Here is a 25,917-nt window from a genome sequence, read left to right as displayed (position 1 = left end):
AGGTTTGCCAAAGGTATTCGTGTAAGAAGAACAACACTGGAAGAACAAGACTCACCCTGAAAGTCAAAGCACCTTAAAAGTGATTCTTAGAAGAAAGTAGTATGCAAAGTGCAGATTAAAAATTTAAGAACAAGCACATTTTTATTGAAAACAGATCTATAATTGCAAATTAGTCGCCTCAATTTTTTGTGTGTTATCTAAAGAGAATTTTTACAAAGAAAGAAAGAAATTTAAAGCAAAATGCGAAATGAAAGTTTGCGCAGGACGTTCTTGGTTTAGTTACGCGGTGTTTAAGTTGGAGGAAATAAGACGAATTCGTAAATATTAATTCGGTTATCCTTTCTTCCAAATTCATTTCTTAACTTAAGTAGAATGATTTGCTGCATTAAAATCAAACTACTCCCTACGTACTATGCGAGATCAAAAAAACTGCCAACATCAACCAAGTCATCCGTCCATGTTAGAAATTTCTCATGTTTAAAGGGTGCCTTACGAAAGACAGACTCTCCACGAATGATAAAAATTAGTATTTTTAAGAGAAAACACTTTGCGATCTAATTTTTGCCTTTGGAAGCTCTTACTAAGAAAATGCAAAAGCAATGTTTGCGACAGGAGAAAGCAATGAAAAATTGTACGGAACTAAACTTGGCAAATATGTGACAATAGCACAAAAGTAGTTTTCGCAAAAATAAGTTATTTCTGCAAGAGTTTTTTTAGTGGATGTTTTCTCGCAGACACATCTTTTGAGATTTTTATTCATTCATTCATTTAAAGTCCTAAAAATACATCCGTGTAAAGAAATGAACTGAAAATAACCTTGTCTTTTTTTTCTGCCGCAGAGGCTAGAGGCAATAAAGCGTCCCGCTGAAAATATAAACATATATTATACATTAAAATTAGAATCGAGTTTATGAAAATTCGCTGAACAGACGATTAAGTAACGCTCTACCATATAAAATGGCACACAGAAAAATATTTTTTAAAAAAAAACAACCGTACTATATTTAAACATCAGAAAAATCCTAAATTAAAATGGCAGTTAAACAACGAACCTGTACGTTAATAATCTGTAGACTGATGGTAAAAATTTACGTTTAAAGTTAAGTTCAATAAATCTGTATAAACAAAGAGGGTATGTATATATATATATATGTTTTTAAACACAATAAAATAGTGTTTCATACAATACACCACCTGCCTAACACCTTAACCTTTTGTATTTAATATGTGAAAAATATTTAATATTTAATTTTTATATGTGGTTGTTAGTGAGGGTACTAATTTTTATTGTACATCATCACCATCAAACACGCGACTGCATATCAAATGACGCGGGTGGTAATATATTCCGCGTGTGTTACAGTTGTAAGAAAAGAACTCTGCGAACCATTCTCCTTTCTCAGAATTATTTTAGTTAAACGAAAGAGCTCTTTTTATGCACTATCTCCTTTCTTTAAATACGCGGAAAACGACGGTTGCATTAAAAGAAAACTCTGCCACGAAAAATATAAGATAAACAACATAAAAACATATCAGTAAGATCATTCTAATCCTAAAGCACTTTGGGATAGCCTTCTATCTGAAAGAGCTCAGAGGCACAGTATATGTTATGCAATAATGCCACGAGATTTTATGCGATTTTTATCAAAAATTGTATTCTGTTCCTAGGTAATTGGAAAAATGTGTCAAAAATGCGTTTGCGCTAGCCAAAATATATATGGAGGTGTGTAATTGTTTTGACACGTGTTTCTTATAGATACAGCTACAACGTAGAAAAATGATCCACAAACAGGTAAAACTTGAAAAAAATTCCAAAGTTCTGTAACACATCCGTACCTAAGATTGTAACACTCCCTGACTACTCACTGACAATCTCACTTTTTAGGAAACACTGGCAAGTACCCTATGCAACTACTTGTGACTCAATAAAAAAATGTGATGCTAAGAGCCTTAGAAATGCCGTGTAGCAACTCTACTGTAATGCCTTAAATACAAGGAAGACGGCTGGCATTGAATTCTCTGATAACTTTATGTTTGATACAGGTCCGGCAAAAGTTTTCCGCGGCCTTAAGTAATGCGCTGTTCCGTGTTGTCTGGTAAACGAGAATAAGGACTCTTTGTGGCGACACCAAAAAAAATTCGTTTTAATCGCCGTTACCACTATTTCTTTCACAGAGGCATCATTGTATATTCCAAATGCGAAAAACGTTAAACGCAGACCAAAAAAAGAGTACTCAAAAAAGGTTATTTTGAGGACAATATGTTTGCTCTATGCGCACATTTTTTAGGAGAGACAAAAACTTAAAAATCACTAAAATTTACGACAAACGTTTGATCCTGATAAAAAATTGCGATTAAAAAAAAAGAAAAAAAGAAACAGATTATAACTTACGTTGTATAAAATCGTGTTACTTTTTAGAACGAGGAACATCTTCTCTCACCGGCACTGCACTTACTTACAGGTCTGAACAAATAGGTCCAGCAGGAGAAGCAGTTTTTATTTTTAATCATTTTTAAGTACAACTAACCTTATACTAAGAAAGTTTAATACTGATGAAAAATTACAATTCAAAGATAAAAAAGAAAAAAAACAGGCTATAACTTACGTTGTATCAACGATATGAAATGTTGTTATTTTTAGAATGAGGGACAACTTTGAACAACGTTCGAATAATACGCTTGATTAGTCATTTCATTTAAAAATCATAATCAGAAAACCATGTGCATGAAAACCATATCATAATCTGTTGAGGAAAATCATGTGTTATACCTCGACCAAAATTTAAGTTTAATGATCGTATTTTAAGCTGTTTAAGATTTTAACCGTTCCTTCCATTAACCTTGTTTATGCGCAAGATTATTTTGTAAAAGCACTAAATTTTTATGTATTTACCGGATTAATTACCTTTAAATCTCGAAATTTTCGTGCATTTTATGTCAACCTTATACCCGAGGCTTTTTATCTCTCACTGATACAACGCTTATTGTCAGGTCTGGGTTTTGCAGACAGGTTGGCCTTTTTCTCCAAACCGCGATTGGTCAAAACTTTCTTACCTAATTGCTCGTCATGCGGTAAACATCAATTATATCGATTAGCTTACACTAAGTGACTTCACTCACGACACTTTTTTCAGCAACTGAACAATATAGTCTACTAGCTGACAACCTATTTGTGAAAAGCTGGCATAAATAATTATAGTTTCCATTATAGGTAATCTGGAATATGCAGCAGGTGTAAAATAACAGTTGAACACAGCAGCTAGATCTATATAATAATACGCCAGTTCCGTCTGTCCGTCTGTCTGCGACTGTTACAAAGAAGATATTTTTTACCACCCGAATGCGCGAGTGTGTCGAGTTTCTTTGTTTTGTTTACATTTGTCTCGCAACCGTTAGAAACCACGTGATAGAAAATAAGTAGTATGATTCGCTCAAATATATACTTTCAAACGGGACGGCATTCGAATAAAAAGATCCCTTGGCGTAAAAACAAACAAACATAAAAATTTCTCGACAAAGTTATCTACGGAAGGCGAACTAAAAAAGCGGTTAAAAAATGTCTCATTTTTGACGATCTCTTAGATATAAAAAAGTGCAGATATTAAAAGCTAGAAAAGTCAAACTGGAGAAGTAGAGTAGATTAAAAAAGCATATAATGTAGAGCAGGGTTACCAATCGACACATAAAACAACAATAAAAAAACGGTCCCTTCGACTTGAAGAAAGTGCAAAAAGTAAAGTGTTTCAAAGAAAAATATATGAAAAAAAGAAAACTCCAAGTGAAGTAGTAGAAGTAAAAGTAGAAAAGTGAAGTTGGAGCCCACAACAAGTTATTTTGGAAGTAAAGAGTGGAGCTAGAAGTAGTAAAGTAAAGTTAGAAGTAGCAAATGAATGCTACAGTTTCAAGTTTAAGTGACTTGGAATTTAGAAAAAATAAGAACTTTGATATTTTTAGACGTTCCGTTTTTATATGTAGGACACTCAAAATTGTCAAGGAGAATCGTATTCTTTAAGTTCTTAAAGTTTTATATATAATTTTACCGCGGTTTTTATAAAACATCTAGCATACAGTAGACGTCCGTTAATTCGAAAACGCTGGGGACTAAATCATTTGTTCGAATTAACGAATGTTCGGAGCTCAGAAAAAACAAGAATTTTAATAAACGTTAAAAGGTTTTATGCTAATAGAACTTTATTACAACTTTACTACAACTTTTTATAAAAATCTTTTAACGTTGTTTGCTTGGAGATAAACTTCATTTTATTGGAAATGCCAATTTAATTGATAAATTGAAAGAAATTTTGCCACTATTGATGTAATAAAAATGAATAAAAATGAAAACGTTTTTTTTATTTCCCCATAAGATTTTATTTATCGATACACAAAAGGTCGAATTAACGAGCATAATGTAGCCTTGGGACTACAAAATTGTTCGAATTAGCGAAATGTTTGAACTAGAGGAGTTCGCATTGCAGCTCAAAATATAAGACTTTAATGAAACCAAACTCAAGGGACTTAGTAATTTGTTTGAAAAAACGGAAAGTTCGAATTAAGCGGCATTCGAATTAACAGACGTCTACTGTATTTGTTTTATTTTGTTTGCATAATTAATGTATCCCCTGGTGCGTAACTTATGTTTTTGTCCTAAATTCAAAATGCTGCATAAAGTTGTTAGCTGAGTACCAAACAAATGCGCTAGCGAAACAGAAAATTTTGGTTTGTTTACTGCAAATGTCATAATTTTTATATTGCTATTGTTTCTCTTTATATGTGTTTTACCAAGCATAAATAGTTAGCTATAGCTAGTCTCCCCAGCTTTAATATTTAACTGGGTGTGTTAGGTACTGTTTTGTTACCTAGCTAATGTTAGCTTTAAGGCTCCTTCTTTTTTTTAGGTGTTCATAGCTACCTTAGTAGTCAAACTTCTCTTCTTTTTTGAACACGAATTAGGATGTAGCTAGCTAAAAAATCTTTCTCTTTTTTTGACGTCATCACAATACAATTAACGGATTTCTTTCGATTTGTTCTGGCTAAGTGGATTTTTCCACGCCCTTATCGCCTAGTAAATTTATAATGTTTATATGAATTTTGAATTAACCAAATGAAGCAGTCGATATATTTTTATATCACACTGTTGCAACCTAGTATGCATTGTGATTGAAGGCCTAAATATAAAATGATTGGAGAAAGATTTTCGCGATGAGATATAAAATGGCAGTACAGTCGGGAAAAACTGAGAAGAAGAATATTAACTCAAATTAGGATAGTAGTTAGGAGATATTGAGTAGTGTAGTTAAGACAACATCTGTCATTTAAGGGATTTGTTTTCATCTTTCAGAATGATCGAGAAAAACGTCATCTTTGCTCGTCATCGAGGATGTTGTGTTTATTTTGCTGTTCACGTAGGCAAAAGCGGCTGTATCATGCCATGCTGGTTCTTGTGTCTATGATCTAACTAGGCGGAAAAGTTCAATTTTAGCATTCTAGAAAGGGAATTTATAAAACATCTCCTCTTCATTATTGGATTCAACCATGATTGGCTTTTTCCTACGTCACTAAAATATACTCCGTCCACTTTTATTAATTTTATTTATTTATTTTTATTATGGCCCCTGACTTGTTATTACGGAGGGGTTATTAACTCAAACAAAAAGGCAAAAATTCCCTTGGAACAAGGTTGGCATTGCAGTGGCATGTCACTTGACTCAATAAAGCAACAATAAAAGCCTTACTTTGAACTTTCCATTTGCATTTGCCATTCCTTACTCCCTCTAGCCTCCCATCTCCACCACTTGGTAGTTTTCATATATTTGGCATGGTAAGTGGTCTAATTAATGGTAACGCGTTGCATCAGTTAAAGGGCAAAATTTTTCTTTCTTATGGATGCGTGATGTGTTGATTGACGGAAATATATGACGGCCATGCATAAAATTTCTGATATATGACAAAAAGTTTACCTTCTGTGAAAAATCAAGTTGATTTCGTATAAAAGAGTTTGGAAAGATGTGTAGGAATTTTTCGTAAGAATCTTTATCATTTTTGAAATATAGGTTTTAAAAGTTACTAATTGGCTAGCTCTAAAGATAAATGATTGCTGCTATCAACCATAAGTATAATAAACAAGAATTAAAATTTATGGAAAATGTTCAAAACACAAAACTGAATGTCTGAAAACATATATAACTCTACATGCTTTGGTAAAACTGTTAGATACAACACCTCACCAAGAGCTAGTTGATGATGTCGTACTTAAGTAGTGGAATTTCAAAGAGAAAATTCTTAAGAAACTATCAAGAATTTTCAAGAAAAGAATCTAAATTCCTAGACAACTTTTCAAGTTCGCACATATGAAACCAACTTTTTTTTTTATATATGGACGTAAGTTTAAACAACAGGTCGGAGGGTACAACGCTGTGGCAGATGTTTGACTCCTTGTAATCTTACAATTTCATTTTGGTTGCATGAATTTTTTAGAATACCCAAAATCACACTCCAAAATAAGAAAGGTATACATGCATGAAATATTATGGAATATTACCAGTTTGAGCAGCGTTTCTCTTTTGTTGCCTTCGTGTTTTTTTGGCAGCAGCTTCTCTTTTCAATCGTAAACGATTTTGAGCTGGATTGAGCTTAATTCTTTTTCTTTTGCAACCCTCTTCCTAAGCGCATCATTAACATTGTGAGCTTCTTTGTTTTTGTCTCGTTATGCCTTACAACGCTCGGCATTTTTTTTTGTTTTTGTTAGCCTCCCCATTTTATTTTTAAGCGTATAAAAATATAATATAATATAAATATAATATAAAGTAAAAGTCCCAACGGTACGACCTGTAAACGTTTTTATTTCCCAAATATAAACATTCGAAGACTCAGAGTTCAAATAGAACTTCAATGTTAGATCAAAACGCCTACAGCAACAACTAGATCTGCACGTAAAATATTAATATATTTGATCTAGAAGTCGAATTGTATGATTGACGAGCAGTCAAAAGCAAAAATACAAACCTCATAAATTTTTATGTCGCACGGAGAATTTTTTTTTTTAACCATAATAACTAAATGGCTTCCTATATCTTAGACTTGGATAGTAATTTACCGTTTATTTGACAGAGCCCACTACTAAAAAATAAGTTTCATTTTATTATGTTGGATAGACATATTGAGCGGGAGGTAATATCAAGGTACTCGCGTTTTGACTTGAAGTAAAGGTATCTACAGATGAGAAACCCTATGTGATTCATAAAGTAATTTATAATACCTATACAAAGTGATCTAACAAAATTAGAATGTCCTAACCCTAACCCTAATGTCCAAGGGTTCGACAAAATGGAGAAAAGTTCTTTTCCGCATCTCCTAAAAATTTTTTTTGGAAAATTTGCACAACCTTTTATAACAGCCCTAAGACTCCTTATTTAATATTCACAGCTGCAATTATGATATATTCAGATGGCTGAAAATTTCTAGTTACGATAAGAAGGCGTTAAACACAGACCAATGAGCTTACAGGTTTCTCATAAGTGGCGAGAACTGTCGCTATATAGCAGTAGCTATGCAGTAAATTTCGAATTTGTTCGATATATATGAAATTTAAATGTTAAATTCATTTCGCTTCTAAAATATTCACTTAAACACAATTTACCCGAATCTGTAACCCATGTGCAGTTCACACTATCCCGGATATGAAAAAACAACGAAATTTCATTGCGGTTCAAAATCTCATTTCGGGTTTATCCAAAGTGCTCTATAGTAATTGTTGTATTTTGCCCACTGCATGAATTGTACCAAAAACCACCTGTAGCTATTTTCCATGTTTTTAATGCCTTCACTATCTCCACAATATTAGACGTATCTATAAACGTTTCCTGAATTACATGTTAAAATTTTAAGATAAGATCATATTCAACTTCTTTGCATTGGTGTGTGTATAATTTTTTAACTTAATAAACAGTGTAAATGCTGTTTTATTGGTACTGTTACGGTCAAAATCTTCATAATTTTCTATTTGAACTATGATCAGAAGAGGTTAATTAGCACAAAATTAAAAAACCTGTAGTGACAGGTTGTTTGTTTACTGTATGATTGTGAAGATTTCACATTTTACATGTTTCAGGTGAGTATTTCACAATCACAATAATTTTGTTTAAAAAAGTTGAGAATTAGCAGGGGACATCAAAGAAAACTAATTATTATTATTACGTTTCTTTTCCTTAACTTACTTAAATAACAGAATTCCTAAATTTCCCGCGGTGATTTCGTATTCGAATTCTGATAGAAATTAACCACCTCATGGAACAAATTTACGCGGAAATTAAATTTCGCGATTTCAATTTTTTTTTGTTTTTTCGCAAAATGCTTTAATTGATAGCTATTGCCGCAATTTGTAAAACTAGTCGTTAGCCCGTGAAAAAATCCACGGGTTCGCACGTCCTTTTTTTACCGCATTGCGTGCTTCTCGCTATTGCGCAGCTAAGCTACCATTTTGCGTGACAGACAGACAGACAGACAGACAATCGTTTCTTAGCCACTTTATTTTCCGCGATAATACATTCCATGGAGCTACGCATATTACCTTTTTTATCACAATAAAAGTAGACAGTATCTCATCGTATCAAATTTCTTGTTACGCCACTTCTATTTTTATCCACAATTAAAATAAACATTAAATAAAAAATATTTAAAACATATAATCATAGTTTCGAATATCGAAGCTGTTAGCATTGTATGTTTGATGTTTCTGATGTCCGTATGGGATCAAAACTGGCAAGCTTGTCGTATAACCTCCGATACGGCGATAGGCGCGTACAATCAGGTTTATCGTTTTTAGATTCCAAGTGTTCACTCTTTAATTGCAAATAAGAGATCGGATTTAGGTGTACCTCTATGAGAGGTTGAACTTAAATAGTGGTAGAATAACACCAAAAAAAGTTGCTATAAAAAAGCCAACCTCAATGCCGGTTAAAAACGAGCAGACTAGGTTTGTCGTGACAAGAGAAGTTTTACAATATACGTGTAACTGTTTGGTCAGCACGAAAAAATTTTTTAGTAATTAGCATATAAAAAAATATACAAAAAATAATGCATGCGTTTAAAGATGCGTTTAATTGCGTACGTAGTCACGTTTTACTATATAAGCTGTACAAAAAAGGATCTGAATTATAATCAATGATGGACGCCATTCAATAACAAACTAAAAATGCTGACTTAATCTCTCTTTAGGATTCGCTTTTGGACCATCTCTCTAAAAATAAATAGACGATAGTCAGAGTAGCCACTAAATCAGTATTCACGAAAGTTACTATGTAGCTACGGACGAATGTTTAGCTAGTAATACTCGATCTTTCAAAAGTTTAAAATCATTACATAACAAACCTGATAGCCTGTTCTGTGTTTTGACCGTCTGCTGATTGTAATCGGTTCCAGTCCTCCAGCAAATCTTTAGCGAAAAAGTATTAAGAAAGCAATAATAATTTTATCTGGTACTGTAATACAATTTAGATGATGCGAACTATGTCAAGAAAAGACTGACGTGAGTTAATGGTTAAGTTAAAACTGCTCAATTTTCTAAAGAGCACTGCATAACCTGTTTGTAGACAACCTGCTTGTGGCATTTTAGCACGTACAATATTAGGTTTTACCTGCAATCATGACTTGGTCGCTAACAAAGATACCATCCTGGTAATGCTTGATTCTCTTGTTCTGCAAAATAAAGAATTCTTCTTCTTAATTGAATTAATCTTTAAGACGGTTTATTAGATGACGTTTCGTAATACGAATCTCTCATCACAGAAACTCCATTTATCATCACAGAAACTCCATTTATCATCACAGAAACTCCATTTATCATCACAGAAACTCCATTTATCATCACAGAAACTCCATTTATCATCACAGAAACTCCATTTATCATCACAGAAACTCCATTTATCATCACAGAAACTCCATTTATCATCACAGAAACTCCATTTATCATCACAGAAACTCCATTTCTCATCACAGAAACTCCATTTCTCATAACAGAAACTCCATTTCTCATCACAGAAACTCCATTTCTCATCACAGAAACTCCATTTCTCATCACAGAAACTCCATTTCCCATCACAGAAACTCCATTTCTCATCACAGAAACTCCATTTCTCATCACAGAAACTCCATTTATCATCACAGAAACTCCATTTATCATCACAGAAACTACATTTATCACCATAGAAACTCCACTTATCATCACAGAAAGACCGTTTATCATCACAGAAAGACCGTTTATCATCACAAAAACTCCATTTATCATCACAGAAACTCCATTTATCATCACAGAAACTCCATTTATCATCACAGAAAGACCGTTTATCATCACAGAAAGACCGTTTATCATCACAGAAACTCCATTTATCATCGCAGAAACTCCATTTATCATCACAGAAAGACTATCTAATAGAGCTTTACAGGACAATTATTTTTCATTTGCAAAAGCGAGTTCACTGCTCTGTGGAATTACACAAAGCCCAGTTTCACTAACAGCACCGTAACCCCGAATACAAAATTATCAATAACAAAATAAAAGTACTTACACAAGTTTTAAACCAACTTCTTTCTAAGCTTGTCACCATTTTTGCTTTATCAATATCAAATTGTAGCGTTGCATCGTTCATAGCAGATTCGTAACGGAAACTCAACTGACCAATTAGAATGTTGGCCAAAACAACAATAATGGCAAACATATTCATTAGAATAAAGATCACCAATAAGACGCTAAACAAACAAAAAAAATTGGAAGGTTAATGCTAGTTCAAATAACGAACATCGCTCATCGCTCATACAAAGTCAGAATATTTAATCTTCCTGAAGCCTTTGTATTTTATTTTATATATGCAACTTCATTTTTTTGGTTACTTTACCACCAATTGCTGTTAAGGGCGAAATCTTGATTTTAGCTGTTGCTAAGGTGTTGCTAACCGTAATATTGAAATTATACAAGATTAATTTGAAATTTAATATTGAAGCATGATTTGCACGGAATCGAAATAAATCTTCATGTCAATTACTACATAAATAAAATGTTTATCTTTCCTAAATTTCAAGCTGGCCGGTTGCTCGAAAATTGACCAAAATCTCAACCGCAGCCATTGATAACTAGAGGTGCTTATAAAAACGCGTGTAATAACACTTACTGATATACACCATAATTGTCTGCAAATTCTTTACCCTCTGCGATCGCTCTAAGCTCCTGTAGAAATACTGACCAGAAATTTCTAAATAAAGTAATAGAATACACTAACCAGTAGTAATAATGAAATTGAAATTTCATTTATCAACTGTTTAGTTCAAACTACACAGCCCTCTAGAATATCAATCCTATTCTATTGCTGAATGTTAAGTAGAACGGATGATTCACAATTTTATAGTCTTTGGTACGACTCGGTAAGGGATTGAACCTACAACCTGCTATATTGGATAGGAACATTTTACCACAAGGCTAGCTACCTTGGTGGAATTAATTTTCGCAAGAAGTAAATTTCGCAATTTCGCAATTGCTACTGTCGTTATTCGCGAAAATATGTTCTAGTGAATTTTTGTCATTACCGTCATTCGAGAAATTAAATTTCCGCGAATTTAATGTCGAATAAAACTTTGTGTTCAATTTGAGTGATAAGTTAATTTACCAAATATGTCTTAATAATAGAAATATTTTTATGATCAAAGAGTATTGTGGACACTCCTTTGTGAACATGGGAAAGCATTGGTTTACCAAAAAAAAGATCTTTCTATTTTCTCTTCCAATTAGTTCAACATATTAGTCGTACAGCTTCTTTTAAATATTTTAATCGTTATTTCTAGCCCATCTAATCGCGAAATTAAATTCTCGGAAAAAAATTGAAAACTTCGATTCGCAAAATTTATTCCAGTAAGGTAGTACAATAGGGACCACATACTTGATGTTTTCGTCAAAACTATTGGTAGCACATATCGCAATGTATACACTGCCAGCAAAAGCCATTAGTACCACTGAGAATACGACGGAGAACTTCCAAATGTCAGTGTAGATGATCTTGGCGAAAGTTTTAGCATATATTCCATATTCCCTAGGAATAACGAGAAAATATATTACGGTAAACAACGTTTTATTAGACACAAAAAAGTTGGTGTAGCGATATCTAGGTATGTGGTCAAAGGATCTGAAATACAAAAGGACTTATAAACGCAATACCGCAAACAAATTTGTTCTTATCCTTAAGAAAATATGGTTATATACAACTGCTTTAATTATTCTTCTATATTTTTGATTTTATTTCACAGGCAAATGTGATCGCGAAAAAAGATCGCAAAAAAGCGCTAGAACGACTACTTCTTATGAATGATAGAAATCAGATCTAAGGTGGATAAAGAATGAAGCATAACAGAAATTTTCAATAAATTGAAAAAAAACATTTACGTTCAGCTTGTAACTTACTTGAATGCTGGGAAATATTTAAACACTCGAATAAAGTTGATGAAAAACGCAGCTGTTGCAAAACCACGTGTAACAGTGAGAGCACTCGACAAACGGCACGGTATCAGCGCAATTATAAGTATTAAACCAAGAATATCTAACAGATTGTACCAATCTTTGATGTAAATCTTAAATTCTCTAAAAAAAAGCATTACCTAAATTTAAATTTAAATCCATAGCTAGAAGAAGTGGCTTAAGCAACAGGGTTCGCTATTAACGAAATCTAAGGAATTGGATTTAATGGTGCAAACACTCACCAAGGCTAAACTTAAAAATATTTGTGTTTGCAGTCACCCGACCGCGTCAATAAAATGGAGCTGCTTCTGTTTGTAATAGAGTATTTGAATTTTTAAAAGTTAGTATTTACATACGCATAAGATGAAAATAGCTATACTGGAAAAAAATTTTTACAAAAAATCTTACTTAATGAATTGTTCCAGTTCTGTGAAAACATAAAAAGCTGTAAAGAGCAATGTTCCAATCTCACAAAATAATCGAAATTTATCCACAGCGCAAGGATATCTCAGCGGATTCTTTGAACTTGCACCAAGTAGTAAAGCAATTGACATCAAAACCAAAAACAGCAGATAAAAGCCAAAATATATTCTAAAAAACAGAAATTTAATACACATATTGATTTGGTGCAAAATTAAAAGGTTTGTATTAGTTACTGAAAAACAATTCCCACTTTCACATACTATCTCACATTGAAAGGGTATTACATTCCGTAACTAGCGGCCTTTTTTACCTGACTTTATACTAATACTCGCTAGCCCATGAAAAACCCTGTTGTATTCATTTTCCGTATCGCAATTTCACCCTTCCAGCGCCTGTCTGCGGGTTCAAAATAACCGCGGTTTCGCCCTTTAACAAGTTTTTTTATCTGTGTAGGTAGGATAAAAAATTAAATAACACCGCAAGCATTTTAAATAGATAAAACACGGGTAATACAACAGACTAGTCGTCAGCCCGTGACTTTCCCTTTATATATTTCAGTCCTCGAATTACTGCCCGTCGTACATACCCCGGACATTTCATGCATATTTGTTACTATTTAGAGCAAAATAAATTTGTTATAAGGAATTGTAGAAACCTGGAAAATGAAGAAATTCATTGGAATAAAAAACTTTTAAATATTAATTCATTGGCTTACCCTCTCGTCACAATAAAATCCCAACCCCTTCTACGGACTTTTTAGACTTATTTTGCTTATGTTATGAACTGTAAAATAAATCTCCTGTTGTGTGTTTTTATACTCACTTGATCGAAAATTCGCCATACTTTTCCCATTTTCGTCGCACTAACTGTCGTACTGCCATATGCTTGATTGGATCCTGAAAATTTTTAACGAACACGATAAAAAGGCAAGCCTATTTGTACTGCATCGTCAGGAGACAGACTGAGGATTTCAACATGCTACGAACATACATTTTAATTTTGTTTACGGTAGAACGAACCTGGGGGTTTTTGTTGTCGGCATTATTTGCAATAACTTGCAATGCAGATGGTGTTCGATGTTTAAAATGCTCATTCTCAACTCCAATTTTATCATCGTCCTCATCAATTCTGGCAGGGCGTCCATTTTCATCTCCATCAAGTATACGGAAGAAGAAGTTATACTGCAACGGTACACCAGGTACGTTACTCCAAGCCTCCTCCCCACGTTCTTCTCTCTCCTTTTCCTTTTCTGGATCCTCCCAAAGATATGGGAAGTTCGGATTAACACACGAGTCTAATACACATAAAACTGTTTTCTGAAAAAAAGAAATGTGCGGAATAAAAAAAGTAGATTTTGGTATTCATGAGCTCTGGAATGTGGTATATATCGTGTTTTTTTTCTTTAACGAGTAAATTATCGTTTACATTCAGATTTTGGAGAAGTAACCTGGTACAAACACATACCTTTAACTTTGGATTAACAATCAAATCATTAAATTTGTATCTTGACGCACTTCTTTCACCCCCTTCGAACAGCTTTCTAACTCTAAAGAAATCAACAAAAGTGTTCACTAAAATTTTATGACATTCTTCTAAACTACGCTTTCGTTTGCATGCAAATTACGTAGTAAACCATAAACTTCGTCGGGACAGAATTTCGGCTAAAAAGTTCGCTGTGATTCAATGTATCAAAAACTTTCTGCGCGGAAATTTTTGGAGTCCGTCTTTTCTTTTTGTTTATTTTTAACGTCTAAATTTATCTTTTAAATAAATGTTATTTTTATAAACTAATTTAAACCTCTGTAACAGCATTGAAGTCATTCAAGAAGTGACTTGCCACCCAAAATGGGTGGGACGAAAAAAGTCTTCTTTTATCAAATAACTATTTTTTGACTTTCTTGTAAAATAGCTTTTCTAAATTAAACTTCGACCAAAAGTCTACATTCAGCTTTTTTTAAAATACATTTATTCTATATTTCGCCAAAAATTGTACAAATTTGCATCAGATAAATGCTTCTTCGATATACTTTAATTTTGCCAATGTAAAAATACAAAATATATTAGCGTTACCGAGGGCAACCTTTTTCAAGAAATTTATTGTAAAAATTAAGAGTCATTAACTGAGTAATATCGTGACTTTTCAGAGTTTTTGTTCGATTTTTTTGGACGATTTATTATTCTTAAAAACATACCAGACTAAAATGAAACTGCCACCATAATTGAAGTATGAATGTGCAAATAGTCCGTTCCAATAGTTTTTGCAAACTAGCCAAAACGTTTTAAGATCTTAATGACTTTTTAAAAATTTAATCAAAATTTTAAGTTTTTTAGGGTTTTCAGGGTTTGCTAGACACTGTCCTTAACTCGCATCATACACGCTACATATCTTTGTTATTGACTTCAACACATTTAGCCAGTTAATTAACGCCGTCAACACTGTGAATCTATTAGTTTGAATATACAGTATATGTAAAACCAATCACTTATACCTTTGGTTTGTCATAGATTTCATGAGTATGCAGCAAACCGCATCATTGTTATTGTCTATAGCATACTCAACAGCCATTCGTTTACGAATATCTTTTGGTGGCACATCTTTCCAATAAATAGAACCAGGATACAGCTGTTGATATGTTGTTGCTACTGCACATAAATTACGCTCTCCTGCAATATGTAAAACACTCTTCCGCATTGTGCTTGTATCTTCGACTGGCACATGCAACATGGCAGCATACTTCCGATCGTTGTCAGTTCTGTCTCTGCTCTCCTTTATTTCGTCTGGGTCAAGGTCATCTTCGTTAAGTTTAAATAATGGACGCCCTCGATAATCCTCTTTCAGTAGAATGATGACGAAGTCAGAAAGCTGAATGAAATTTGGATTGAAAACATGATGTCAATACTCTGTAGTAGGCAGATTGAAATTCACTAAAATTTATCTTGTCAAACAGCTTTGTTTAACAAAAACTTTAATTGGGTCATTAACTTTAAAATTAAGTTATAGTTATTTGAAAAGTTACATTAACTTCGCCTATTTTATTAGTGGATGAACAAAACATGTTTACTATAAATTTTTTATTCAGGTTTCATAAAAGCATTGTTTACAAATTTAAACTCATTTTTCTACTTATTTCATATTTTTCATTCTCTTTTGCTGTGCCAGTTGGAATAATTAATAATTATTAATAACGTGAGCATTTTTCTGCACAATAAACGAAAGCAATTATACTCCTCCCTAGAGGACTACTGAATCGGTAATACTCCGTAGAACTTCGTGCCGAAAAGGCTAGTTTATTAAATGACAGAATGGTATTGCAATTTAGTATATCAGAAAAAACACTCACAAATATCATTACCAAGTCAAAAAAGAAATTAATATATCTGAAATCATGGACAGAATTACTGGAGCAAAAGCAGTTCTATTGTCACCATTCAAACACGACCAAAAAGGTCAAATGGTCCATAATCTGCAGAAGGGGAAATGGTTACGCAGATGTCAGCAACAATTAGCATGTTTTATGAGTGTAAATTTTTTTAAGCAAGCAGGTCTATTGTGAACAATAGCAAATGTACTTTGACAAGTTTACATGGTGGCAAAATTCAAAATTAGCCAGTTGCATTACACTTCCATGATTGCAGTTTGTAACTGACAGATGGTATCTGTAATCTTTCAGGGAACAATTTTTGTCTGGTGAAAACGTGCAAACCACTGAAAATTATATACCAGATGAAACTTGTTCAACAATGTAACGCATACCTGCTTCACGAAAGCATCTAATAATTCTGCCTGGTCTGTTGCAGTGATAATCTTCACAAAAGAGCTATGCAAAGTTGTTGTCAACCATACCAGAATGTCAATCTTTTGACCAGAATCTTCAAAGCAACGTTTTATTCTTTCTAATCTTAACCTGGTTTCAATATAATTCCAAGATGTATTCCTCCCAATCTCTTTTTCATACTCGAAACAATGACTGACCTGTACATTAGTATAAAAAATGGAAGACATGAAATTCACATGGTTTATAATGAAAAAGCAAAGGATAAAATCATAGAATAAACAAATCTGAGTCATAGTGATGGAGGCAAGGATGGCTTTTACCTTTGTCATAAAATTTACAAATTACACAATTTTTTAAGTTTCTAAGCAACTGGACTGGATTTAAAAATTAGGCAACTTCAATGCTGTACGTAAGTACAAGGAACACAAAAAAATATTTGTTGTGAAAATAGGAGTCACACTTTTCCCCTTCTTATACAAATCCCAAAAATTATAGTTGATTAAGAGTAAGCAACCATAAAACAACTTCAGATCTTAGATATTGAATAACAAAAAAGATCTGACAAAAATCCTATGTTGTCTATTACATATACTTTTCAATATTACAACATTACCTTTGCCCAAAAATCTGAATCACCTTGAAAGTCTTCTCCAAATGGATTAGTAGGGTCAACGAAAATGGCAGGTTGATTTAAATCTATCAATATGCTTCCTTTTGGTAATAATGGAATACAGCCAGAGTCTGTTGTACAAGACATTTGGAATTACCTGATGTCTGTACAAAATTATGTTATGTTACAAAAACTATAATAATAATAATATATTTTGCAAATCTAAAAATTAAATATCTTTAAATATATATTATTAACATGTTCAAAAATATCAGTGACAAAGCTGAACATTTTTCCTAAACTATCAAACAGAAGTAATTCAAAACTAGAGGCATAAATAAATTAAGAGGGAATATATATAAAATCATTTCAAAACTTTTTTAGATCAAACTTTCATGCGCTAGATCGTACAATAGACTAAAAAGACATTGACAACACTATTTATTATAATCAATGTTACTGGATTATGTGTTAACTAGATTATGCATTGTGAGAAAAAACTATCACAAGAAAAATGAATTATTAGTAGATTTCATAGGAAATTGGGAGAGAACGGTAAAATAAAAAATCTTAAATTTTTAAAGAATGAATTGAGCCTGGTGCTGTTCTTGTTTTGTTTTTATACTTTTTGACCAAATCTAAGGGTAATAAAATTGTTTTCATAAGTGTGTAACACCAGGTAAAGTTGATTTTCTGATTAGCATATCACGCCTATCTATGTAGTGGCATGCATTTAATTGATGAAAAAAACCAAATAACCAAGGCTTTTAAAGTTTCTTGACAATGTAAATCTTCTATGCTTCATTTTTCAATTGCTCCAGCGAATATCAAACAGTAAAGTTTTTTAAGCACCTGGGAAAACTTTGTTCACAATTTTGACATTTCTCCTGTAGAGTGACGAGTGACTAGCCTTTTGGTTTAAAATTTGTAGATTTAAGGCAAACCTTGTGGTCAACTTATCACAAAGATGACGTTTAACATTTGTATTATCTTATTGCAAATAACTTGCTAATAAAGTAAGAAGCTTTAGTGTCACAAGGGATATAAAGAACCTATACAATGAATTTCCATAGTTCCTTGTTTTGCTGTTTATATTCTACCTGATAGGTGTTAATTTTATTTTATATATTGGATGGACGTCATTTCCAAAATTAAGTGCTCTAAAGTATTTATATTAAATTTCCAAATGCATTTGTAGTTTTGAGACACTACTTTTTTAATTTTAGCATCATGTTGTTTAAATCTATTGTACAGGATGTTAGAAGAATATTAGACTTGGGTATACCACAGAATACCAGTGGCTGGGAACCCTTTTTTCAGCAAATATTCTCCAAAAGCTGTTATTTTTTGTATCAAGTTTAATTCTTGGCAATATGACAGAGCAACAAAAACCACCCTATATTGCAGAGAATATGCATTCAAATAAAAGAATCTTATAAAAAATAACGTTTTTTAAAAAAAACTATTATTGTAAAAGTGAGAATAAATTATTCTAAAAGTAAAAAGAAACACAAGCAACTGCCAATCTCCATTCACTAGACAAGATAGTATCTGTGTAAGAAACCATATCATTGCGTTTAAGATTCACAATTTCAATTTCTACTTCAAACCAAACCCCTAGTAAGCATTCACATTTACATTATAGTTTGCATGACTTCAACACTGCTAAGCATAATTCCAAATAGTTTCTTGCATTCCTCAAGTTGTATTGGAGACAGCAATGTACAGTGGCTGGCCTCTTACAGAGTTAATTTGTAGATTTTTAGGACTACAAAATTGAAAATACACTGAAATTATTTTCTTTACAACTATTATCTTCTTTTTTAAAAAACAAACTTTACCAAATTTAGCATCAGTCTTTCTTTTACTCATTTCTTAAATCATCGTGGTCTGCTGTTCATATTTTTACCACTGCATGTGTGTGTGCATGCCTATTGTTTTCAATAAAAAATTAAAAACATTACATCATGCCATATAATTGCTACAACATGATCTATATAAACGCCACGCATGCGCAAATAAGACAAAACTGTATTTTATTATATAGAATCAGTTATTCATTGCATCTTGATGTAAAGATTTCATCCATAAACATTTAAATTGTTATATTATAGTAACTAGCAATATATACAAGAAAGCACTTTATATATATCTCCATCAAGAAAAGAATACAGTTAGACAAAACCTGGGAATATCTGTAAATAAGTATCAAAGAAACTCCCAAACTTAAAGCTTATATCATCAGTTTGTATCAAGAACAATCCTTTCCAGGAATCAAGATAAGTGAAGAAATATTATCTTTTAAATTATATACATTTAGCACTTGAAAATAGGTGAGTACCAGCATGATAGATCTTGGGACAACATTTGTACTCACATTGCAACAAGAGACAATTAGGAAAACACCCACCCACCCTGAGAAAAATCCATTTGTGGCAATCATTTTATAGAGTAAATATATAGGATTTTGCAGCAACAAGGTTAAGCATATAATGTATACATAGCTATAGTTACTTTTGATAACTCTAAAGCCTAATCCTGTATTTTATTTCCAGCGCCAAGCCAAGCATTTAATAGAGCATGTGTATATATATGGCTTATGTATATATATACCAGGTAGTTTATTTATTTAGAATATGGTGTGGACAGCTCCACAAGACAGGCAAATATTCCCTATTTTTTGCTTATCATTAGAGTTAGGATATCTCTAGCTATAGCTAGCTAGATATATTAGTATAGCTAGCTACATAAGTAAGATTTCTGTCATTTTTTTCAAGAAGAAAGAGTGGTGGGATGGCTAAAAATAAAAGAGCAAATTAATAACACATTATAAAATATGTGGTGATATCTCGAGTAAAAATAAATAAGCAAAAGCCACTCTAATAAATTCTAAAAATTCACAAGACAAAGTTGTTTTGCAGGTTCAGTGATCAGTAGTCAGTCACGCCTGCATATTGTCTGCCATATTTGTGTTTACGCTAATTTTACGACATACGACGGTCACGTTTTTAGACAATTATACAGCCAGTGTCTTTTTCCTTTTTCTCTTTCTCTTTCTGTACTGTTAGTCGAGACAATCCAATAACAATATTTATTTTATGCGGATCGATATTTCCGTCATTATCCAACATACAAACATGTTCTATTTGTAATAATCCATTCGGTAGTTGGTCTTCTTCTTTACTAAGAGATAGCAAGACTAATTTACTTTGCTTTTTTCCTTTTCCTCTTTCCGTTGCAAAAAGATTTCTAACGACAGTTTGAGTTTCATCATCCAACAGTGGATCATTAACAACAGTAAAGTCATCCTCATCTACAATTTTACAAAGATTTGGAGAATTTATCAGAAAAACTCTATTAACCCTTTTTGATAACATTTCCTTTAGTTTCCTTGCATAACTTTCCTCATAATCAATTTCATGTTGAACATCGTTTAAATCGAATATTTCCAAGTTAGGATCTCCACCATCTATTCTTTTCCGTAATTCAACTCGTTGCTCCGAATTAATAGAATCGTCAACAGAGAATAATAATGCTTCAAATGACATCGTTTTCCCTATAAAATCATTTATTATTTTTCAAATCAATCCATTTTTCAACCAATGAAATTTGTTTTAAAGTTGTTTCTAAAAATTAGAAACAACTTTGAAGACCAATAATCTGGTCTTTTTAGTGTTCAAGCGCATGGTCTGCTTTCGTTTGCCGTAAAACTTCGGAAACTTTCGTGGCGAATGTGTTTATTATTTATTCTACGGACCAGACTGATTTTGAACACCACACACAATGTAAAGACCAAGAAATTAGACAAGAAATTAGACAAGAAATTAGACAAGAAATTTTCGCTTTTTATAAAGTAATGTCAAGAGTTTTGTTAGGTACATGTGCTATTAAAATAGACTTCAAGTTTAGTGAACACAGTATCGTAAAAGCTGAACTTCGATTCATTTTAAAATCAAACTTTCTGTTTTTCCTTACTCGTGAAGGAAAAACAGAAAGTTTAGGTAGCTTTAACATTTTAGTAGATTCGTGATTTATACCAAAACCCATAAAATATTGAACTAAGTATATCAAAAGTTGAACTTACCCTTCTAACAGTTTCTTTCTTTCTTTTCTGTCTTACAATTCTTTCTCGAAAACTTCCGTAGAGCAACCGCCTTCTTAGTAATTTTGAATAACTTTTGTAAAAGATGTAAACATTGTGAATTTTTTTTATGCTTGATTACCCAACGCCTGTTCAGCACAGCTTAAAATGAGCCAATCACTGCAAAGAACGAGTATCCCTTCATTGTTTTTCCGATTGTGATTGACATGATGCTTGGAAGCGTCAATTACGGTGGTCCATCCTGATAAACATTACGTCATTTAAATAATGGTGCGTCGAGCGCGCGTTTTACTGTAAATAAAAAACTTCATAAGGGTTATAATTTTCTCTTACATATATTGAACTATGAGTTAACATTGGAAATGCTGAACTTATTTTTCCGGGAACGAATATAGAACGTTTTATTCAAGGATGGCGCTAATGCCGTGACTACTGTATTAAAATTGCCATGTTGTCTAAGACACTATTTAAATCACAATTCTTTTTGACATCAGGCGTTGGCATAAATAATGGCTGGTTAGCATTACGCGGACGTATGTTTTCTGCGTTTGCGCTTGCGTCGTGAATGTGAACCAGGCTTTACCTTTTGCATTTTTTTCTCAGTATTAAAATTACTTCAATGCCCCGCTGTCGTTCTGTTAAACCAAGAAAAAGTGCATCGCTACTTGTTTTCAAGAGCACTAATGAATGCGAAAAAAAAATTGAAGGAGAAAAAAACGCGAAATTTGTTAATTTACCCTGTATTAATTTCTAAATTTTTAAATGAGGACTTACATTTGCAATCTTTATTGAGCATTTTGCCTTATTTTCGGTATCATTGCAGTTTTTGTAAAATTTAACTTAAAATTCACTTTAGATAAATAAATAAATAATTTAGCAGAAGTTACTATTTTGCAAAGTTCTAAAAAAGAAAAAAAAGAATTTTTGCAGGAAGATGATAAGGATTTTCTCTTCTAACTTATTTAAGGAGGAATGATTGTATACAAAGAGAAAAGATTTATCTGTTTGGGAATCTGCTGTGAATCTTACTTACAATAGTTCTTCGTAAATCTATATTCTGATATTGCCAGATTTTTCTGATGTATAGCCATCTGATGCAATAAAAGTAACGGAAAAAATAGTATTTTCTCGTAAAAACAATATTGAGCCATAAATAACAGCGTGGCCTGGCGCTCTAGGCAGGATCACACTGAGCGCTCAATATAAGAGTCACGTTAAGCGCATAATAAAGGCCGTGAACTGTGCCACAAATTCAGGTGAAGCGTTTTAATACTGGTATATAGAATTTCGAAATGAAGTAAAACGTACACAGAATTATAGTTTATCGGGTGTAGTATATTTTTCCAAAAATAACTTTCATGCAAATTAAGCTGTTAAATAAAAAACACAGTTTACAACCTGTGGCAATACAATCATTCAACATTTTTTTACTTTGTGGAACATAGTTCTGTGGAAGCTCAAACATTAATCGCGCTAATGGACTTAGTGCTTAGTAAAGGTATACTCTATTGCACATCCGTAGAGAGGCGTAATATCCTATCGTAACTTCGGTTAGAATAAAAACACAGGGAACTCAATCACTTAGCTGTCAAAGTATTATGAAAGATTATTATAACTTTTGTTTTGTTTTGGCTGCTGTTACTTTTTAGTTACACAGAGCTAACAGCAGTCACAAATCCCCAGGTGCAGCTGTGTAAAAATCAGGCTGGTGAAGATAACACCAAAATAAATAATGTTGGCTAGGATAAAAATCTCTTACATTACTGGTTAAAAGCATTAAAAGCAATAAATAAGGCTTGTCCTTTCAAAATGTGTAAATCTGATATGGCAATAGCCAACGCCATAACTTCAGAATTAACTGTCTTGTCTCAACATATGTTGACCAAGTTGGTCATTTATTTTGTCCAACGTTATCCGATATCGGGCATTAGAACTTTTGAAACCACAAAAACCGAAAAGGAACGGGAAAAACGAATTTCTTAGACAACCTTGAAAATATTTCACAGTATATTGTATATTTCACAGACTTGAAATTTGCTCTATTTTCTTGTATTTATATTAATTATAACACAATTAATTTCTCATTTATTTTGAAATTATGTTTTTAATGTTATTTCAAATGTCTTTTTAACTAAGAATAATAGTTTTAAAACTGATTTTGTTGTTTAAAATAATCTAATGCTAGTCCTGTTTTTGATCGTCTTCACTCGTGTATTTTCAGTATTTTTTTGTTCCTTGAGATTTGAGTTGGATTGCAAAAGCTCCTGTGTAGTTTTTAAATTTTGTTGTAGCTAGCTACATATACAGCTAAACGTATAAAAGAATTGAAGGTAATTTCTGGTATAAACATGGAGTAGATATATTATTACCTTCTGACTGCAGAAAAACTTGTTGACACCTGTAGCTCTAGCTAGCTATATTTTGTAAGCTGCACGTTGTGTAGTTTTCAGTAGGGCAGACATACCGAATGTCTGATGTTAAGGATCCAGCCGACCAACCCTGTTAGAGTCAGGCGCCTGATCCTTTTTCATAACATTTTTTTGTTTGATGAAAAATATCACTCGTGCAGAAAAACGAGGGTGCCGATAAGCCGCATACGCCGCAAAAAGTGCGGACGTTTTCGGGCGAGTTCGGCGTTTTAAAAAAAAATCAAGTATTTGCCCGAAAAACCACAAATAGACCCGAACATTGCCCGAAAAGGAAAAGAAAAACAGACACTAATGATTCAAAAAAACTATAAAAATTAAAATAAACTTACTATGTTCCGGGCGACAACCGCCAATGTAATTCGAAAAGTCGCCCGAACTCGCTCTTTTATATGCGGGCGTTTGCGGTTTATCGGCACACTCTTGCAGAAAATAGACATATAAAAAAGACATAACCGAGTCGAAAAATTTAATTAACAAAAGTCATTTTACGTTACATTTTCTATAAATTACGTGTTATATGTTCTTTGTATTATGACTAAAGATGGCGGAAGTTACAGTCGAAAGCTTTTGTTAAATAATTTTTTTATTTATTGAGTAAAAACTGTCCAGTAATTAAAAAAATATCTAGTTTTGTTACTAAACCGCCATCAATGCATATCGCTTTACAAATAAGTCGTGCTTATGCCCTCCTGAGAAAAACTGTAATTTAAACAGAGCTCCAAAGGGAGCCAAAGCTGCACATGTCCTTTGTGTGCGTTTTCAGAACTGTTTGACACTTTGCAATTTTCTTGCGATATTAGTCCAAGGAAAATAAATTACAGTTTCTTGTCCACTGCCAACGTGTTTAAGCATATGAAAATTTTTAAAATTATGCAAAATTATATGTAAAAGTTTCCATTTTGTTTATATATATACTATAAGCCATTTGACAGTCATTTCATCATTTTCTTCACATAAACACAGAATCCTCTTTTATCCTCTATCCGATCGTGCTATTCTATAATGAAAGACGTCTTTCGGCGTAGTTTTCAAAATGGTCTGATTGCAAAATACGCTTGACCTGGTTTGCCTTACCAGAGAAATGAATTAAGTCCCAGGATGAAGTTGAGGACATATTTTTGTATTTGTGTTAGTATTATGGAGCTTTTAAAATTTTGTGTTGCACCTTAATTCAAGGATTATGCAAGACATGTATAATTTCCCCTTCCTGATTGCATAAATGTTGGTTGGAAAAATAACATATAATATACATAATGATATTTTTCTGCATGTCTTTTTGATTGTGTTTAGGACTAGAAACTGTGATTTAATTTCTCTTGGCCTTGCGTCAATCAAATCCTTTAAAAAACACTTTTATAATGATTTGACTAGATTAAGTAAGTAAGTTATATTTGCCATCATTATAAAATCGTTAAAAATATTTACAGAGAAAAAGAAATTGAAAACAAATAAATAAAATAATAAACTATATATAATATTAAAATGTATCATAAAAAATATAAAATAAAATTAAATGCAATTTTCCTGAGTGTTAATATGTTTGATGGCTGGATAACACAAAACAAGCCAAGGCGAGATTTCCATTGTGGTCCATTTCTACCCTTATAGAAAAAAAGATAAGCAAAACGAAAACGAAAGGATTATCAAAAGATCATATGAATTTAATTCACAAAATCATCTGAGTCCCTTCTCGTTATAACATCAAAATAGTGCTTTTTTAGGTTGTGTTTAAAACTGTTTGTAGTACTAGATCTTTTAAGACCCTCAGGAAGAGTATTCCATAAGGAGGGTCCAAGGTAGGAAAGACACTGTTGACCTTGGGATGTTTTTACACAAGATTGTTCAAGCCTCTGGAATGATGAACGAGTCGAAGCTCTTCTATGACTTGATGGAATAAATACATCAGACATGTACAGAGGACATTTTTTCTGAAAAAATTTATATGCATGATTGTTTACGCATACTTTAAACCTTTCGCCAACTGGTAGCCAATTTATTTCCTTAAAATCCGTAGCACCTACATGTGATCTGCTACTTTTTTGTAAACAGAAGCGAACACAATTGTTTTGAGCAACCTGGAG

At 32.6% G+C, this 25,917-nt stretch overlaps 2 protein-coding genes across 2 annotated transcripts; both read right to left on the bottom strand.

Moving 5' to 3' along the window:
• Positions 1 to 8,597: 8,597 nt before the first annotated feature.
• On the bottom strand, positions 8,598 to 17,566 carry LOC130657512 (uncharacterized). The gene is made up of 14 exons (XM_057460501.1): positions 17,309 to 17,566; positions 16,674 to 16,892; positions 15,409 to 15,782; positions 14,384 to 14,465; positions 13,939 to 14,235; positions 13,742 to 13,815; positions 12,905 to 13,087; positions 12,443 to 12,619; positions 11,925 to 12,074; positions 11,163 to 11,243; positions 10,563 to 10,743; positions 9,633 to 9,693; positions 9,367 to 9,430; positions 8,598 to 9,235 (listed from the first exon to the last, which is right to left on the bottom strand). Exons 1-14 carry the CDS (start codon positions 17,450 to 17,452, stop codon positions 9,199 to 9,201), a joined length of 2,124 nt encoding a protein of 707 aa, XP_057316484.1. The 5' UTR covers positions 17,453 to 17,566; the 3' UTR covers positions 8,598 to 9,198.
• Positions 17,567 to 20,121: 2,555 nt separating this feature from the next.
• LOC130657515 (uncharacterized) lies at positions 20,122 to 21,578 on the bottom strand. The gene is made up of 2 exons (XM_057460503.1): positions 21,390 to 21,578; positions 20,122 to 20,861 (listed from the first exon to the last, which is right to left on the bottom strand). Exon 2 carries the CDS (start codon positions 20,851 to 20,853, stop codon positions 20,314 to 20,316), a length of 540 nt encoding a protein of 179 aa, XP_057316486.1. The 5' UTR covers positions 20,854 to 20,861; positions 21,390 to 21,578; the 3' UTR covers positions 20,122 to 20,313.
• Positions 21,579 to 25,917: the final 4,339 nt, after the last annotated feature.

Source organism: Hydractinia symbiolongicarpus, chromosome 9 (genome assembly GCF_029227915.1).
Source record: "Hydractinia symbiolongicarpus strain clone_291-10 chromosome 9, HSymV2.1, whole genome shotgun sequence".
Taxonomy (NCBI): Eukaryota; Metazoa; Cnidaria; class Hydrozoa; order Anthoathecata; family Hydractiniidae; genus Hydractinia; species Hydractinia symbiolongicarpus.
This window is presented reverse-complemented; position numbering and strand designations above follow the sequence as displayed.

Coding starts and splice junctions, on each gene's coding strand:
- LOC130657515 (XM_057460503.1), bottom strand. CDS start 20,853: ATGTCATTTGAAGCATTATTATTCTCTGTTGACGATTCTATTAATTCG.
- LOC130657512 (XM_057460501.1), bottom strand. CDS start 17,452: ATGTCTTGTACAACAGACTCTGGCTGTATTCCATTATTACCAAAAGGA. Junction 13,816..13,938: donor CCGACAACAAAAACCCCCAG/GTTCGTTCTACC, acceptor AAAAATTTTCAG/GATCCAATCAAGCATATGGC. Junction 13,088..13,741: donor TATGGCGAATTTTCGATCAA/GTGAGTATAAAA, acceptor TCTGTTTTTTAG/AATATATTTTGGCTTTTATC.